Source organism: Sycon ciliatum, chromosome 13 (genome assembly GCF_964019385.1).
Source record: "Sycon ciliatum chromosome 13, ocSycCili1.1, whole genome shotgun sequence".
In the NCBI taxonomy this organism is placed as follows: Eukaryota; Metazoa; Porifera; class Calcarea; order Leucosolenida; family Sycettidae; genus Sycon; species Sycon ciliatum.
In genome coordinates, this window is record NC_088655.1 from 27,492,005 (window position 1) to 27,509,004 (window position 17,000).

The 17,000-nt window shown below is 48.7% G+C and overlaps 2 protein-coding genes across 2 annotated transcripts in view; one reads left to right on the forward strand and one right to left on the reverse strand.

Moving 5' to 3' along the window:
• Positions 1-1,521, forward strand: part of LOC135830100 (receptor-type tyrosine-protein phosphatase alpha-like) — a gene marked incomplete at its 5' end in the record, with an annotated part of 14,229 nt that extends 12,708 nt beyond the window's left edge. The window contains 2 exon segments of the mRNA XM_065342489.1: positions 248-383; positions 756-1,521. Coding sequence (XP_065198561.1) covers positions 248-383; positions 756-830 — 211 coding nt within the window.
• Positions 1,522-2,851: 1,330 nt separating this feature from the next.
• On the reverse strand, positions 2,852-16,275 carry LOC135830071 (uncharacterized). The gene is made up of 17 exons (XM_065342458.1): positions 16,078-16,275; positions 14,608-14,688; positions 13,909-13,964; positions 13,031-13,060; positions 11,921-11,999; positions 11,326-11,411; positions 10,840-10,903; positions 9,458-9,531; positions 8,943-8,980; positions 8,200-8,280; positions 7,506-7,535; positions 6,718-6,863; positions 5,853-6,132; positions 5,225-5,596; positions 4,683-4,785; positions 4,288-4,331; positions 2,852-3,970 (listed from the first exon to the last, which is right to left on the reverse strand). The coding sequence occupies exons 1-17, from the start codon at positions 16,078-16,080 to the stop codon at positions 3,555-3,557; spliced, it is 1,983 nt and encodes a 660-aa protein (XP_065198530.1). The 5' UTR covers positions 16,081-16,275; the 3' UTR covers positions 2,852-3,554.
• Between the last annotated feature and the right edge of the window lie 725 nt (positions 16,276-17,000).

Genomic DNA, 17,000 nt, shown 5'->3' on the forward strand with positions numbered 1-17,000 from the left:
AGGAAACGAGGAAAACGGCGGGGCACAAGTAATGCTTTAGAGTTCACCAACTAAACTGAGTTTTGAACAGTCAAAGTCTAACGCATTAGTCGCGCCCCACCGTTTTCCTCGTTTCCTTTTAATATTTTCCGGGGCTTCCCATCCGCTATGGGAATGGGTGTGTTCCCCCCCCCCCCCCCCCCCAATTCCTTTCACCATCCGAGTACTTATCATTTTGTTGTTCACTCTTATGCTGTGGTTACTATAGCAACGGATCAGGTCGCACCGGAACCTACATTGGTATCAGTTCGGCTATAGACCGTGCGAAGAGTGAGAACTCCGTGGACGTCTTTCAAATGACGAAGATGATGAGGATGCAGAGAGCAGGATGTGTGCAATCATCCGTAAGTCATGAGTGGCGTGTCTGCTTTACCTGCATAATAGTTGGTTCAGAAGAAACTTACTTGTGCGTCGGGCTATGTTTGAATTTGGTAGTCCTATTCATATCTGCATGTGTGTGTATGTGTGTGTGTATGTGTATGTGTGTGTGTGTGTGTGTGTGTGTGTGTGTGTGTGTGTGTATGTGTGAGTATGTGTGTGTGTGTGTGTGTGTGTGTGCGGATGTGAGCGTGTGTGGGTTGTGTGTGTGTGTGTGTGTGCGGATGTGAGCGTGTGTGGGTTGTGTGCGAGAACCGTTGTGTGCACACGCACGTATGCGATTCTAACACGTCTGTCTTTCTGCTTTGCTGTGCGCTACTCTCTTGCCATTGCCTCAGGAGCAATACAAGTTCATCTACAACACAGTGCTTGACTACATAGCCAGCTTCGAGACGTACGGAAACTTCAAGTGATTAGTGCTGTTTTCGAGGCAACCTCCAGCAACTTCTCAAGTTTCTTCTTTGTGTATGAAGGACAGGCACATGTTGACCTACGTGTACGTCCGCATACAGCAATCGTATACATGCACACGGATATTGTATCCATTGATCGACTCTACTTTGAAGTATGAGGGGTATTTCCCCCCGGACCCCGGACCAAAGTTGACGCTTCCCTGCCCTCCCACACACATAGTAGCACTGACTGAAAGGGTGCACCTCTCAATGTCTCCACTCGTTCTCTGGTTGCTTTCAATTCTGCGACGATTTTTGACTGGTTCATGCTAATTTCCGAAATAATTTCCTTTCACCCTTCCGGTCTCCAACTGACTGCTCTATAATCAATTCAATTCATTTCTAAATGCTTGCCTCAGTGGGCAAAGTTCACCAATTGTTCATTCTCACTTCAATTCGCGACTCTCGCTTTGATACTTCTAGTAGCTGTTGGTGCGAACTTTTGCTCTTCCCCCCCCCCCCCCCTCAAATTGACAATTTCCTTTCATTCGATTTCATGATTGATTTCGTATGCATTTTCTGGCAATAATTTAAGTATTCATTTAGCTGGGAGTGCCCTCACTGTCCCTACTAGCACATACAGCATTCTGCTACATTTCAGCATTACTGAAAATTGACAATGGATTGATACGATGACGGAACGTCAGCTTTACATACCGGCCATTTGGCGTGTATGAGCTGTGCTGGCACAGTACAGTGGCCAATGGTTGCTTTAGCTCCTCCTGCCCCATTTCACTGCTTTGGCTGCCACAAGCCCATTGCACAATGACGTCATCTGTACCGTAAACACACCACACAGCCACCTGGGCATGGTCGTGTGGGGGTGTTGAACAGTGCATTGCTGATCCCAGCGTACTCACATAACACCCCACACAGCCACCTGGGCATGGTCGTGTGGGGGTGTTGAACAGTGCACTGCTGATCCCAGTGTACTCACATAACACCCCACACAGCCACCTGGGCATGGTCGTCTGGGGGTGTTGAACAGTGCACTGCTGATCCCAGTGTACTCACATAACACCCCACACAGCCACCTGGGCATGGTCGTCTGGGGGTGTTGAACAGTGCACTGCTGATCCCAGTGTACTCACATAACACCCCACACAGCCACCTGGGCATGGTCGTCTGGGGGTGTTGAACAATGAACAGTGCATTGCTGATCCCAGTGTACTTACATGCATTACTCATACCTTCCATATTTGGAAATGCGGAATGGGCTTATTGCCGTGTGCCCTTTTGCGCTTACAGTGAAACCTGTCCAGGTGACCACTCTGATAAGGTGACCACCTGTCCACGAGGACCACTAATTATGTTCTTCTCTGGTAGAATTTCCCTGCTTGTTTTTCCTTCCTGGTGCACTCAGCCTATCAGAGTTCATGAAGGCTTAGTGTTTTCTTCAACATGAGTTCAGATATCAGCATGCAGGCCAAGAAGAAAACACTTGCTGAACTCTGATTGCATGGCTGAGGGCGGTTGACCAATCATCTCAGGTGTGAAGTCAGAGCTAGGGTAGGCTATAAAAGTAATCACTCCAGGAGGGGATGGCGGTCGGGGTTTGATTTTTTGATTTTCTCCTCCGGTAGAATTTTCCGGCTTATCATGTTCTCCTTCCTCGTGCCGAAACAACAAGGGTTCAGCCATCAGCAGGCCAAGAAGAAAACCAGGCTGGCCAAGAATTTTTCAATTTTGATTTTCTCCTCCGGTAGAATTTTCCGGCTTATCGTGATCTCCTTCCTCGTCCCAAAACAACAAGAGTTCAGCCATCAGCAGGCCAAGAAAAAAACACTTATTGAACTCTGATTGGCTGAGGGCGGTTGACCAATCATTTCAGGTGTGAAGCTCAGACTTCTCACTACAACTGATACAAGGGATGCATTTTTCCATTTCCAGTCTATTGACTCCGGAACAGGAGACCACCTGTACACGAGGATCACATTTTAAAGGACCTCTGGATGCACCCCTGGTCACTTTAGACAAGTAAGTTTAGCTGTATATGCTCGCATTCGCACCATCGTGATTTGTGGCTATCTCGTGAAAAAACAATGTGGCTGCATGGGACTGAGTAACGAATCCAAACAAATAATATATTACATGATGTCAAGAGGGGAAACAGCAGGATACGCACATGCAGAGGGCGATAATAATAATTTAGCCGTGCGGTGAAAAGTAGTGGAAAGCAAGCATTCCTTTCATAACCTTAGTAAAAAATAAGCAAAGATTCCCGCAGGGTGCCAATAATATTCGAACGTCTGTAGTGACGGAATTCCTCCAAAGCAATTCCACAAAATACCGTGTAGAATTATTCACTCTTTTTCAATAGTCAAAAAGAGGAAAACACACAGGGGTCTTAGATTTGGGCGCGTTGCCATTTGAATAGCTCAAGGACAATCTTGGTCAAACCATACATTTACCTGTTCCCACAATGTCGTTACATTTCAGAACAGGCGTCAAACTAGATTAATATTTTCCACTGACATTTCCTTTGTTTGTGCGTCTGGTAGGTCAAGACCTAAGGTTCTATAAGACTCCTGGCTAAGATACCGACTTGGATAATCACTAGGGAAAAACAGGACGTGAAATTCTAAGCATGGGACAACAAGGGGAAACGTTTCACTGCTTGCCTGAAGTAGTCTGATAGGTATATGTTTGTTTTTTAATCTTGTGAGGAATGCGGTGGCGTTGGAGCTAGTTCAGCATTGCGGCTGGGTTTGAGATGAATACCGCGTCTCCACCAGCCGGGGCGCTCTCTCTGCTGGGGTCAGATGTACTGCCGTTGCTGCCTCCACCAGCACTGCTCCGTGCGTTAATGGGCATGCTCTGGTTGGCAGAGCTGCTGCTGCTGCTACTCGCACTGCTGACTGGCGATAGCGTGCTGGAGAGACGGCTGCTGGACGATTGCTGCCGGGCGACGGCGGCAGCCGGCGTTGTCGCAGAACTCACGGTGCTGCCTGCTGCTACTCCTGCTTCTCCACCACCACCGCCGCCGCCGTTGGCAGCTGCACAGCGCTGAGCTTCCAGCAGTCTGGCCTGGGTGGAGGTGGCACTAACCGTGGCCATCTGAGCACGTAGTGTGCTGTACTTGTGCACCAATATCCGATAGTCTGAGCACGCAAAGCAGGACAACAGCGGAATTATGATCATTATGTCAGCCAAATTATCTCACGAAATAGTGGTTGCGACTTGGGTGATGATTTGTACGAAAGGGTTTGCTCCCCACACTGAAGGTTCGATGGACTTCTCGTGTGCTCTGGATAGCAGTCGTGAGTCAGTCAAGTGTCAAGTCAAGTCGGCGGAATAGCGTGAGCTCCGGTGTGGGGAGCAAACTCCTTCTTACAAATAATCTCAGTTTCTGCAAGCCTTTCAATTGGCTAACGGCAGTTGCTACGGGGATACACAAACTGTCTCTCCTTGTACTTACTTTTCAGTAGCTCTGTCATGTCGCCAACTGTCATCTCCTTGAATCTAAGACATACATACATACATACAGACACACACACACACACACGTAGTCGCACGTACACATACACACGCGCATTCATGCACACGCACACACCCACACACACATGCATGCACACCACAAGAGTAACAATTTTTAGCAAGAGAATCTCGACCAGAGAAGGACTTCTTGCCAGTACCCCTCACACCACCGGCACATGCACTTGGGCCCCCCCCCCCCCCCCCCCCACACACACACACTGACACACCACTACACATGCACTCCTCCCTCCCTCCCCCCCCCCCCCCCACACACACACCCCCAACACCCACGCACACTTACATACGAACAACCATACAGTGTCCAATGTCACTCACTTGCAGTTCAGGAAACGTTCCACAATTCCAGCCTCCGGGACAGGAGAACCAGTCACTGATGTAAGAGGAGACAGCATACTCATTGGGTTGGAAGGGTCAAGATCTACAGGCAAACACATAATATGCGAAATAATCTACTTATAGAAACAGAAGAATCAAATATTTTAACATGCAGGATTGACTGCTGCAGCAGCTCGATATGCATTCAAGTCAGCTTTTCAAGAGGAGGGTGCTGTGCAACAATGCTACGAATAAGGAGACTGAGAGAGAGAGAGAGAGAGAGAGAGAGAGAGAGAGAGAGAGAGAGAGAGAGACAGACAGAGAGACAGAGAGAAAGAGAGAGAGATAGAGACAAGAAGACAAAAATATGGTGAAAGAGAGAGACAGACAGACCAAAGGATCTTTGTTTTGTCCCCTCCCAACAACTGGGTAAGTTGCTCCCAGCAAATAGCACATTGAACTGCATACCTCAAAGTACATGTAATGAAGTCGGATCAAAAGGCATTACAGTCATGCATCTCTGGAGCAGTATGACGACGTACCTGGTGCTAGAGTGGAAACCTTGCGAATAGCTGCCTCGGCGGCACGATCACTTGCTGACACACTAGCAGCAATGGCAATGGAATACGCATCATTGCTACCTTCAGTCGGCAATGCTGACGCTGTCGGTGTGACTCCATCGCGAACGTCAGCCTCCGAGCCCGTCGACGACTTCTGTCTGGTCGGGGTGATTACGTGGCGAGCGGCCATTGCCGGTGAGGTGGACGAAGGGGTACCGCTGTTGCTAAGGTGGTTGCCTTTGTTGCTGTCCGAGCGATGGCGACGAGAGACAGCGGGGGAAGAACTTGCAGAGTGTGTGCTTGAGCGGTTGCTGCTGGTGCTGTTCACACTTGAAGTGGAACAACTTGACAATCCTGAACAAAAATGCAATGAGAAGTACATAGATGACATGCGTGAGAGAAAGAAAAACAAACAAATATGATGGATAAAATTTAAGGAGACACACACAGAGAGGAGAGAAAGAGAGAGGGAGAGAGAGAGAGACAGAGAGAGAAAGGAGAAAGACAGATACAAACAGAACAAAGGAAATGCCCTGAATCGGACCAGTAAATTCAACTTCCAACCAAAACCTTGCCATGCGCTGTCGCGAACGCCCTGCAATTCACTTACTCTTGATAAATTCCTGCTTGGACAACTCTGGTACCTCTGTAGTCGGCTCCGCACTCGCTTGTGCTGCCTGGACGTCTTCAGAGGCCGTTGTGCCAGTAGTACTAGATGGCCCTACCGGTGTCTCATCCTCGGTGGACGGAGATGATTTGCGACTCCGTTTCTTCTCTTGTGGAGGTCTTGTCGGTGGTGTGAACTCCCCGCGCTTGGCTTTCTGAAACTCCGCCTCGGTCAGGGAGAGGTGACGCGCCTCGACCTTCTCTAGAAAGGCAACGGCACCCATCTGCAAAGCAAGATGACATACATACACACACACACACGCACACACACGCACACACACACACACCAGGACCGTCGGAACCAGTGCGGCAGGTGCTGTCAAAGCCACACCGATAATTTCATCTTCGGAGCAAAGGAATATAGGGTATTTGGGTACAATGTCCCTAACATTTTCCAGGGGGAGGGCCCTCTGGACCCTCCACCCATTCATGACCACACCAATGCGGAATACCTTCCGACGTCCCTGCACAAAGGGTACCAGGGTGTCGGAATCTTTGGATGCACCCTCATAATCAATTATCAGCAAAATTTACCACCCAAAAACGGCTAGATTTGAAATATAAAAAAACAGTTTACATACCATCTGTGTCATAGCAGACTCAGCGGAGGACGTTCAGGTTGGTTGTAACTCTGAGTTTCATGCCGCTAGGCAATCATCAGACAACTGAGTCAGTTGTCTGATGATTGCCTAGCGGCATGAAACTCAGAGTTACAACCAACCTGAACGTCCTCCGCTGAGTCTGCTATGTACTAAGCTCTGTCTCTGACATTGAGCACTCTCTGCAGCTCGGGGATCAACGGATTTTACCATCTGTGTCATGTAGTACCCGGCTTCAGAAGAGAGTCGACCAGGGTGTCGGAATCTCTGTATATAGCGTACATCGGAGAACCAATGCGCAGGTTTTGCTCTCAGAATGATGTAGATGACGTTGGGCATGAGGTCATCAGCACCGGCTTAATGAAGCAATCATGGACACATGCACAGACACACACACAAGAATGCACTCGCACACAGGCGCACACACGTACACGCAGACACACACACACACACACACAGTCAATCACACGGAAACTCTAGAAGAGAAAGTAGCCAGGCACAAATTTACAACCAAAGCCAGACAAGCAGAGTAAGTATGTAGCAACCAACCACGTCTTTCAATGGTACTAAAGCATAGAATAACGTTACTAGCTTTATGACTGGACAAGGGCATGCCTGGGTGCTAGGTGATTGCCCAACTCATTTCTATGTATGCACAGTACTTCCCTACTGTGCAGGGTAGCAAAGCCTAGGTTTTGCAGGTTGGAAATAGGAAAGGCATGCAGGCGTACGCCGTTGCTGTAGGCGGTGTTGGCAGGGGGGGGGGGGGGGGGCAGGGGTGAGAGGAGAGTAGAGAGAGGGGGGGGGGGGGGGGGAAGGAAAGAGAGGGAGAGGGAAAGATAGTGGGAGGAGGAAAGAAAGGGTAGAAGAGAGCGGGTGAGAGTGAGGGGTGAGAGCACGACAGGAGAGGGAGACGGCGTGAGGAGAGAGGGAAAGAGAGGGAGAGGGGGGGGGGGGAGGCTGATAGGGCGAGAGGGAGTAACAAACCCGGCACTCACCTGCATTCCCTGAGCCGACATCCACCAACACTGGAACCAAGAAACATTGTCAAGGAAACCATCCGTGCGACAAGATGAACACAGCTCACTATCTGCCTTTACGCTGCCACCACCTTAGTCGTATTCCCCTCTTAAACTTCTCACTGGCTATCCTGAGAATCAAGACTTACAGCCCTACCTAGTAATAGTGAAAGTGCAGGATAGAGTGCACATCAGAAAGGTGCTAAAAGCGCTGCATACCAAACAGCAGAGCTAGTGTGCTACACAAATACATATCGCTGGCAATAGCCTCCTGTCAAATTGCAGGCGGAGAGATGGAAACGAAGTAGGTGCACACAGAGCTTCGCCGAGCAGGTAGGTCAAATGTTTCCTGTTTAATACAGAACTGCACCCAGCATCATCTTCAGTGAAAGCACTAGAAGCCATGGACAACCAGCTGAAGTGACTTTTCCAGCAAAGTGAACATGTGTGAGTGTCTTTCTTATTTGAAAACAGCTGCACCCACAATCCGTAGAGTAAGCTTGTCACATTGATCACACAACACACACACACGTGCAGCATACAGGAAGTTTGACTGAGCGTAGAGGGTTTATGCAATTATATTATCAGTTGAGATGAGTACGAACTGGACCTACAGTAGAGCGCAGATCTGTACCATCAACAAGGTAGAACGTTACACTCTGAAAGAGGATACGTTTGCACAAGACTGTGAAAAGGTTCATGACGCAAGTGACTTTGTCTCTTGGTGACTTGCAACTCTCCATCTTCTTCAGCTCTACGACACAGACAAAGTGAGAAGCGAGGAGAAGGAGAGAGAGAGACAGAGAGAGAGAGAGAAAACACACACACACGCCCACACTTGTTGTTTTACCTCGGTGATGATAGTTACCAATACATATGCCCAGACTACACCAGACTACACCGGACTACACCAGACATGATACATGGAGCTAGACATGCAACCTCATTTGATACTGAATTCGCCCATAGGGTAATGATTGCCCCCCCCCCCCCCCCCCCCCCGGGATCGTACCCACTCTCAGGAGCTGTGCCCAAGGACCTTGGGGCACTGTTTTGGTGCTTCAGTAGTCTGTGTGGCTGTACATTGTGGCAGTCAGTGCAGCAAGAATCACACTGCTGTAGCAGGGGTGTAGCATCCGGTCTGGGCAATCCAGCCATCACCATATTTATATAAAAAGCTGACCCACCCAAACCATGCTTGATAAATATGGTGGTACAGACACACCTGGCAATATGGCGGAAAACACACGCCTGCCCACACACGCTCTCTAAGCTGCAAAGTTCAATGCTGACTGGGTTTTCTCAATAAGTTCATTTCCGGTCAAGTATCCGTTTCTGGTGGGACCGCGCGGCATCCCGGTGCTCCGGCCCAGAGAAGCAAGTACAGGCTAAACATGACAGAACAGGGAAACTCACGGTTACTAGCAACTTCCCAGCCTGCTTCACAGGTAGGACTGAATACGGTGCCAGGAGTAGATACACAAGAATCACACAAACACGAACACACAGACAGACGGACAGATAACAGACACACACACACACACACACACACACACACACACACACACACACACGCACATACACACACAGACACAAACACACATGTACATTATCCAACTGACTGACTTAAACAATTTCACGGTTTGAATGAGACTGGTGTAGAGACCGAGTTTTCTACATCCGTAGAACACCACCATCCTCAAAGGATCAAGGCACAAAGGCAATGGAAAAAACGTGCAATCAATTGCTTCCGACGCCGTGAGAAGCAATACGCCAGCAGAACAGCAAGACAACAGGCACATGACCAGGGTGGCAGAAACTCATAAAGAACATCCACAACACTTGATTCGTATGCACCAGATTGTGTGTGTGTGTGTGTGTGTGTGTGTGTGTGAATCGGACGGCACGGCAGCAGGGAATGCTCAGCTCACCCGGACAATGGTATATCCAGCAGATTCGGAGTGATGAAACTCAAAGACTCGAGTTGCTGAACAAACTCTCGATCCTGTACATGAACGTCAATTGTGCACAAGTGAAACAAAGATTCACGTACACACACCACATAGATACACACACGCATGCACAAACACATAATAATTGCATCCACATGCACATGATTAGGCTAAAAAAAACATCACCACCAAGAATTCAATCAGGATTAACTGAGTACTACAGTAAAAACCTGAGACCGCTCAGACAAGGCAACCACTTGTCACTACCACTGCAACTACGACCAAGGGATATTCTTTCCAGTCAAATAACCCTGGACAAGGAGACCATCTGTACACAGGGACCACATTCTTTAGGTCTCTTGAACAGTCGGCTTGGACAGGTTTCACTTCCAGACATCCTAATACAGGGCTAACACACCCAAGCCTCTGGACTTACAGACATAGTCCAGTTTCAGGAAAGAATGAATGCATTGACGTCCATAGTTGTGTGCCCGTGAGCATGTCAGGCACTTTGAATAGGTTGTTGTAGTAAGTGAGATATGAAGTTTGTTTGTTGATGGTGTGTGTGTGTGTGTGTGTGTGTGTGTGTGTGTGTGTGCGCGTGTGTATGTGTGTATGTATGTATGCCAGCTAGTTTGGTTGGTGGGTACACTTATGCCAGATAGTGTTGGGCCTGTTGCCAACGGGCTCGGCTGCTTGAAGGTGTATTGTTGTACCTACCACCTTTGTTGGTTTCAGGGTTCATATACTTTCTATTTGAAGTATACATACCTGTTAACCATGGACTGCTGCTGGCTAGATTAACTCTTGTGTAATCAATGGTGCTAGTGAATCTTATATCAGATCCACTCTGATTTAGCCACCCACACTAGTACCAAGTATTACCTTCACTGGGGGCAGGGGTACCTGCAGTTGGATCCCGGGACGGATACCCTGATGCCGTCAATCCTTTTTTCTGCACCTTGTCCTCACCCACTTACTGAGGTGTGGTGAGCCCATAAGTGGCATCATTTCAAGTCCACCCTAGTTTGGGGATTTCAGGGGGTGTCGGCCGTTGGGTGGTTCAATGGCCAATTGAGTCATCTTTCCAAGATTCCCTTTGAGTCTCTCTCCCCTCTCCCGGGGAGACCCACGTGACCAGTTTTGGCAGTGAGCAAGTACAGTGTGTGTGTGTGTGTGTGTGTGTGTGTGTGTGTGTGTGTGTGTGTGTGTGCATGCGTGTGCGTGCATGCGTGTGCGTGCATGCGCCCATGGGGCATGCGCTGCATACTCAAAACGCCCGATGCATGCAATATGGTGCAGGCGTGAACGCATGCAGTGCAGTCCAAGGGAGAATTTGTGCATGAGAGAACTGGTCTTACCCGCCTGGCGTCGTCCTCGCGGGATGGTGAATACACACACTTGTGGACTTTGTGCATGGTGTACCTGCAGCATGGTATTACAGCAAACATGGAGAGACGGTACCCAGTGAGTATCCAGTGCAGAGAATGCTCTCACACTGCAGCGTGGCTGTGTTGTTGCCAGGCCATGACACAAGGGAGAGGCAAAGGCTTGCGGGAGAGAGATTTGATATGGGAGAAGTAGGCAGAGAAAGCGACAGCCCGTTGAGGGCACTGTGTAAGCACAACATTGCGAAAAGGGGAGCAATGGACACTGGAGAGGGAAGCACCAAGATGAGAAGGTGCACAGAAGAGCAACACACGACGTGTTGAAAGACAAAGAAGAGGTACGTTGAGGAGGAGGGGGTAGGAAAAGTGTGTTTACACATCAGATACACATGGAGGACTACCAAAGAGATGGTGCACAGAGAATCAATACCCAGCAGTACAGCACAACATTCGTCCTACCTCTCCAGCGCTTCGGCGGCGATCATTGTTTCCTCGTCACTTGCCGTTCTCCATAGAGGATGTCGTTCAATCACTAGTGATGTGTCCTGAGCAATGCACAGAAACGCAGGTGATCACAGGGAGAACTACCTCTGTTACAAGAATAACACACAACACGCTCCAAGTAAGCAGCGTGACACTACCCACACGTCCTGTGTGCCCAGGCGGTGTGCCACCTCTCACGAAATGTCCACGAGCAAGGGCACGGAAATTGGCTTGAGGACTGTGTCACATTGCACAGCAAACGTATCACCGCACTTGGTCACAAAGTGCAGTGTTTGCTTGGTGTTTATGGAAGAGAAAGTGACAGAAGTGCGACAATTCGTACAGGAACCATGCAGTGATGGTCAGCCAGTAACGGCATGGAACGCTTCCCATATTTCTCTGCTAGCTCTCCTCCTATGTTGAGGCAATAGCGGGCGTGTTTCAAGAACAAACCCTCTAAATTATTAGCGCTCCCTGTGGTCCTAGTCCACCACTATCAAAACCCCACAATAAGACATGAACATGATGCCAAAACAGACAGACCCATACACACTCATAGTTTGGCACTCACATCAAGAAACTGTCGGATCTCATCCACCAGGTCTTCAATCGGTTTAGGAACCTGTTGCTGTGTAAATTTGCTGATGAATCTGCAAGAGCACACAAACACACACAGGAGCACACTCACCGGGGACGTAGCTCGCGCATTTGTGGTGTGGTGATCTTGCATCAGATTGTACATAATTATATGGTGTGGTGACTTTGCACCATCGGCAACCTCATACTCAAACCTGCCTATTTTGACTATGGAGTACCAAGAGTACATGAAAACCAGAGTGTGCAGCTCGGATGGGTTGCTGTCACGGCAGAATTCCGTGATTACATCATTTTAGTGATGTAGTGCATACAAGCAGGATTCAAACTGGTCTCTTTCTGCACAACTGCAGCTCAGTTGTACGCACTACGCCATTTCCCGCCTCAGATCTGCACCAAATATGATGTAATCACGGAATTCCGCCGTGACAGACACCCATAGCAGAGAAGGCCCCAAGCTGCACACTCTGGTTTTCATCTACTCTTGGTGGTACTTATGACAGCAAATTTGCTGGTGTGGCGACTGGACTACGCTGACCACACACGAGCCATGCCCCTGCTCGCCTACCGGGGACAGCAATCGCATTTCATCTCCGGAATGGGGATGAAAAGGGAATCTAGGATGCTACCTCAACCGTAGATTTCACTAGTCAATCATGCCAATGGCGGAAGGGAACATGTTGGACACATCGAGGAATGGGGAGAAAAGTCTACAAACAGCAGCATGCCTGATGTACGTTCAGAATGGCAACACTAGGTGTAGAAAAAAATGGGGACAGATGGATGCGAATTATGAGGGGTAGGGTGCCAATGGCTAAGCAGCGTTGTATCGGTATCTAAGGAAAGAGTAGAGGACAGACGGTGCAATACAGTACCGTTGGTCGCCAAAGAACTGGGGGGGGATCAGCCTACAGCCTAGACCGTTCCTATTTCATGTATCACAGTCTATGCACAGTTGAGTCACCGTGTATACATTGGTATGCTGTGCTTGGTGAAATTCTAGCCTTGGTCGTTCTTCGGCGCCCGACTGTACTGTACGCTAGGCAGGCCATGAGGTAGAGGGTAACAATGGGTAATGCTGACTTACTTCTTGATGTTCTTGACCAGCTCAAAGGCACTACAGAAGAAGACAAGGAAAGAAATCAGACACATCCTGCACACTCACCTAACTGTACATATGCATGCACACACACACTCCCCCCCCCCCCCCAACACACACACACACACACACACTTACCCCCCCCCCCCCCCCACACACACACACTTACCTCCCCCCCCCCCCCCCCACACACACAATAAGCATGCGAAACAAACTGTGACTCTGTTTGCACAGGTGGTCGCCTTATCCGAGTGGTCGCCGTGACAGGTTTCACTGTACATAGAAGTTATAATGGCCAATGTATCAGAAGCAGGGTGCACAGCCGGTAGCAGAATGAACCCTGGAAACCTAGCGAGGTTGTGCAACACACATTGCCACCTTAGTACGAGATCCTGTGCAAGACTGGACTGCTTACGAGGGCACTGCACACCAGTGCACTGTCTACGACTGGCCTGCATGCGAGTACATTGCTTACGAGGGCCCTGCGAACGGGTGCACTGCTCACAAGGGCCCTGTGCACGGATGCATTGCTTACGAGGGCACTGCACACGAATGCATTGCTTACGAGGGCACTGCATATGAGTTGCACTAGGCAAGCCTAAAGTAGTTCCGAATTATATTGTATGCACACACACCATTGGACCATTGGACGCCCATCGCCGGAGGCGATGATAGCGATGCTACAGCAGAAGCCATAGCAACTTGTGCTGGGATTGCACCATTCATCAGCTTGCAAGGCTGAAGAATTGGCCGCCACTATTCAGCATGGTCTACACCACACAGCTATGAAGTGGCTTTTTCTGGCCAGTGAATCCCTATTTTTGGTCTTTTCATTTTTTCACACACACACACACACCAGAACTGACCTGCTCTGCTTCATCTTGTCAAGGAAATCATTGCACTGGAGCGCAAAATCATTCGGCTGAACAAACACAGAATATAAACGCAAAACCATGGTTTCACACACCAGGAAATAAATTGGGGTGGGGCACGGGTTCATCCAAGACAGAAGGGAATGCAGGGGGGGGGGGGGGGTGCACAGGTCCATCCAGGACGGAATGCAAGGGCACACATGTTCAACCAGGATGGAATGAAAGTGGTGGGGTATAGGGTCTTCCAGGATGGAATGAAAGGGGATACAGGTCCGCCCAGGACGGAATGAAAGGGGTTGGGGCACAAGTCCGTCTAGGACGGAATGAAAGGGGTGGGGGTATAGGTTCACCCAGGACGGAATGAAAGGGGACACATGTTTATCCGGGAAAGAATAATGGGGGGAGGGGGGGGGGGGATTTGCTCATGGGCTGCGATACCAACGCCGGGGGGGTAAGCACAACTAAAATTCAGTCCTGCACATTCCCTAGGTGAAATCTTGTGCCACTGATTGATGCATAGTGCATTGATTCCTTGCCGTGGTTGGCTAACACCCTCTCTCTTTGCATTGGCCGGTGTTCTCACTGTGCTATGAGATGCTGTAATAAAAAAATAAAAAAATAAATAGTTGTGATATGATAGCTGCTGCGCAAAACTGTCCATTTCAGCACAAACATGCATGTGTAGTTTCTTACCTCGACCAAACCAGCACTATAAAATGCCACCTTCTCTGTGAACTCGGACGTTGTACTCCCCGAGCGTTTGTTGGCCTGATTCTAGAAGGCATGGGCAGACCATTATGCAAGTACAGTGCGTGTTAAATTTGAGCTAACAGCCGTTGTATAACCTTCGCCAGTGGATATCAACAGTACTCGGAGCTCACATGAAGTGGCCGTGATCGTCACTCAACTTTCAAGCGATTCATCTCAAGAACCGTTGCTTGCGGTGCTTTGCGGATTTTTCTTCCGACAGCTGAACGGTTTCTCTTCAACCTGGATATTTGGATTGTTGACCGAGATTCGACTAAGATCTGTTAAAGTTTTGCATTAAAGTATGGGATGGTTTACAGTTCGAGATGGGCATTTTGCATCGAGTAACAGTCTGCAATCAGGCTAGATGTTGCACTGCCAATTTTCTAATTTCACAGTTCGCATCAGACTCAGTCACCCTGAGTTTTCTGTACACATAGGAACACCACCACCATCCTCTACGGATCAAGGCGCAGATGCAGCTCCTGTAGCGGTGGGAGTTGAGTAGACCAGACTAACGGGGACGCAAACCAAAAACGCCGCTCGCTGCATCCAAGTTTCCCTCGCGGCAGGCCGCCAGAAGACGGTATTGCCACTCATTGTGGTTGATCAAGTAAAGATCAACTGCAGTCGTAAATGCACACGACCTTTTACTAGCCAATAGCGAAACACCATAGCAAACTACAACAGGTATTCTATACTATTTGCAACACCCCACTGTCAATGCCGCTGCCAATACTCCGCCTGAGGCAGCGCTTGGAGCTAAGAAGTTGACTAAAATAGCAATCATTGAACTTTACTGTGCCTTTACAGACGTCCACACGGATCTCTGTCATTTTCTTGTTGTATAGCTTTACTGCCTACCCTCGCTTTACTTCAACAACAACTTTGGCAACTTCTGGCTATTTAATATGAGTTTTTTTGTGTCCAGTAGTGCTCTTCTTCTTTGCACTGTAACTTATCTCAGCCATCGGATCGTAATATTGGGCAGCCCTGCCCGTCTGATATGTATAATAATTATAATATACATTTTTCATACTCAATCTACATTTTTCATATTATATAATAGAAACAACAACAACATTCATATCAGACGGGCAGGGCTGCCCAATTGCCCAATATTACGATCCGATGGCTGAGATAAGTTACAGTGCAAAGAAGAAGAGCACTACTGGACACAAAAACATTCATAATAGCCAGAAGTTGTTGTTGTTGAAGTAAAGAATGTAAAATAGATACTTCTGTACAAATATCGAACAGCAAAATTAATATGAACTGCGTTCACCTGCTACGACCAAGCACCAGGCCAGGCCACAGTACCCCCACACCCGCACCGCGAAATATTTTCATCCCTGACTAGCCTAGTTAGAGAGCCGCCAACACTTGTTTACATGACGCTAAACAAATAGCACCCACCATTGTGCTGATGAGTGATGCGTTGCGCTGCCTGCCGCTACAATATCCTTCCGCCTGCAGTTGCAGCACCGCAGGTGGCCGCTGCCTTCCAACAGTTACGAATCACCTGAGGTGAATGGAACGCTACCCGAAGCACACAAGTAACATAATTGATGGGAACTCCAAAGCTAGCTAGCTACCCGCAAGGTACAACATTTTTTTTACTGTGTGGTGACATGAAGTCGTTGAACTTGAAGAAACAAAAAATTAATGTCCACAAAATAAAAACCTGCCGGCATGCCATGCATGCCTCGCTTGAACGACTTACGTGCATGCACTCCATATGGATCCATCGAGCAAATGAAGACGTTGCCATGTCAAAACGGCACAAATCAAATGGGCTCAAAACGCGCCACATGCACATGCCATGCATGGTGCATTGGTGGCATGGCATGTGCACATGTGTGTAGCTAGACGCACGTACTGTGACCATGGTGACGTACATTGTAGATCTACTGTCTCAGCTCGAGCGCTCAGTGTCCAGGTGTCTGCTCAGAGCCTGACACCATGCCAGGCATAGCCTAGCCATGCCATGATGAGTCCTTTTGCGCATTACGTCATTGGGCACGCGTAACGGAAAAATTTGAACCTAATGGGTGTCGAGGAATCTTGGCCATTAGGCGATTGTATTACTTTAGATGGTTTTGCAGAATATTTTATGGCTATTTGGTTCTTTGGCTCTTGGCGAAGCCGTGTTTTGTAGCTTTCGACACCTCTGTTGTCCTTTATTAGTGGCGAAGCTGTGTAGGCTATGAGCTGGAGCCGTGGAAGTCGCGATTTTTGACTGATTTGGAGCACCGATGGCTGTCCAAAGTCACAATTGTACTTCTTGAACCAGTCGAGTGTCGTCGGTGGAAGAATGGAGGACCTGTACTCCTTAGTCG

Bases quoted from the DNA above. Each gene is read 5' to 3' on its own strand.
- LOC135830071 (XM_065342458.1), bottom strand. The intron at 8,281-8,942 runs GTGAGTTTCCCT...TCTGTGTCGTAG, and splicing joins CTGGGAAGTTGCTAGTAACC to AGCTGAAGAAGATGGAGAGT. The intron at 7,536-8,199 runs GTATCCTCTTTC...TCTTGGTTCCAG, and splicing joins TTTCACAGTCTTGTGCAAAC to TGTTGGTGGATGTCGGCTCA.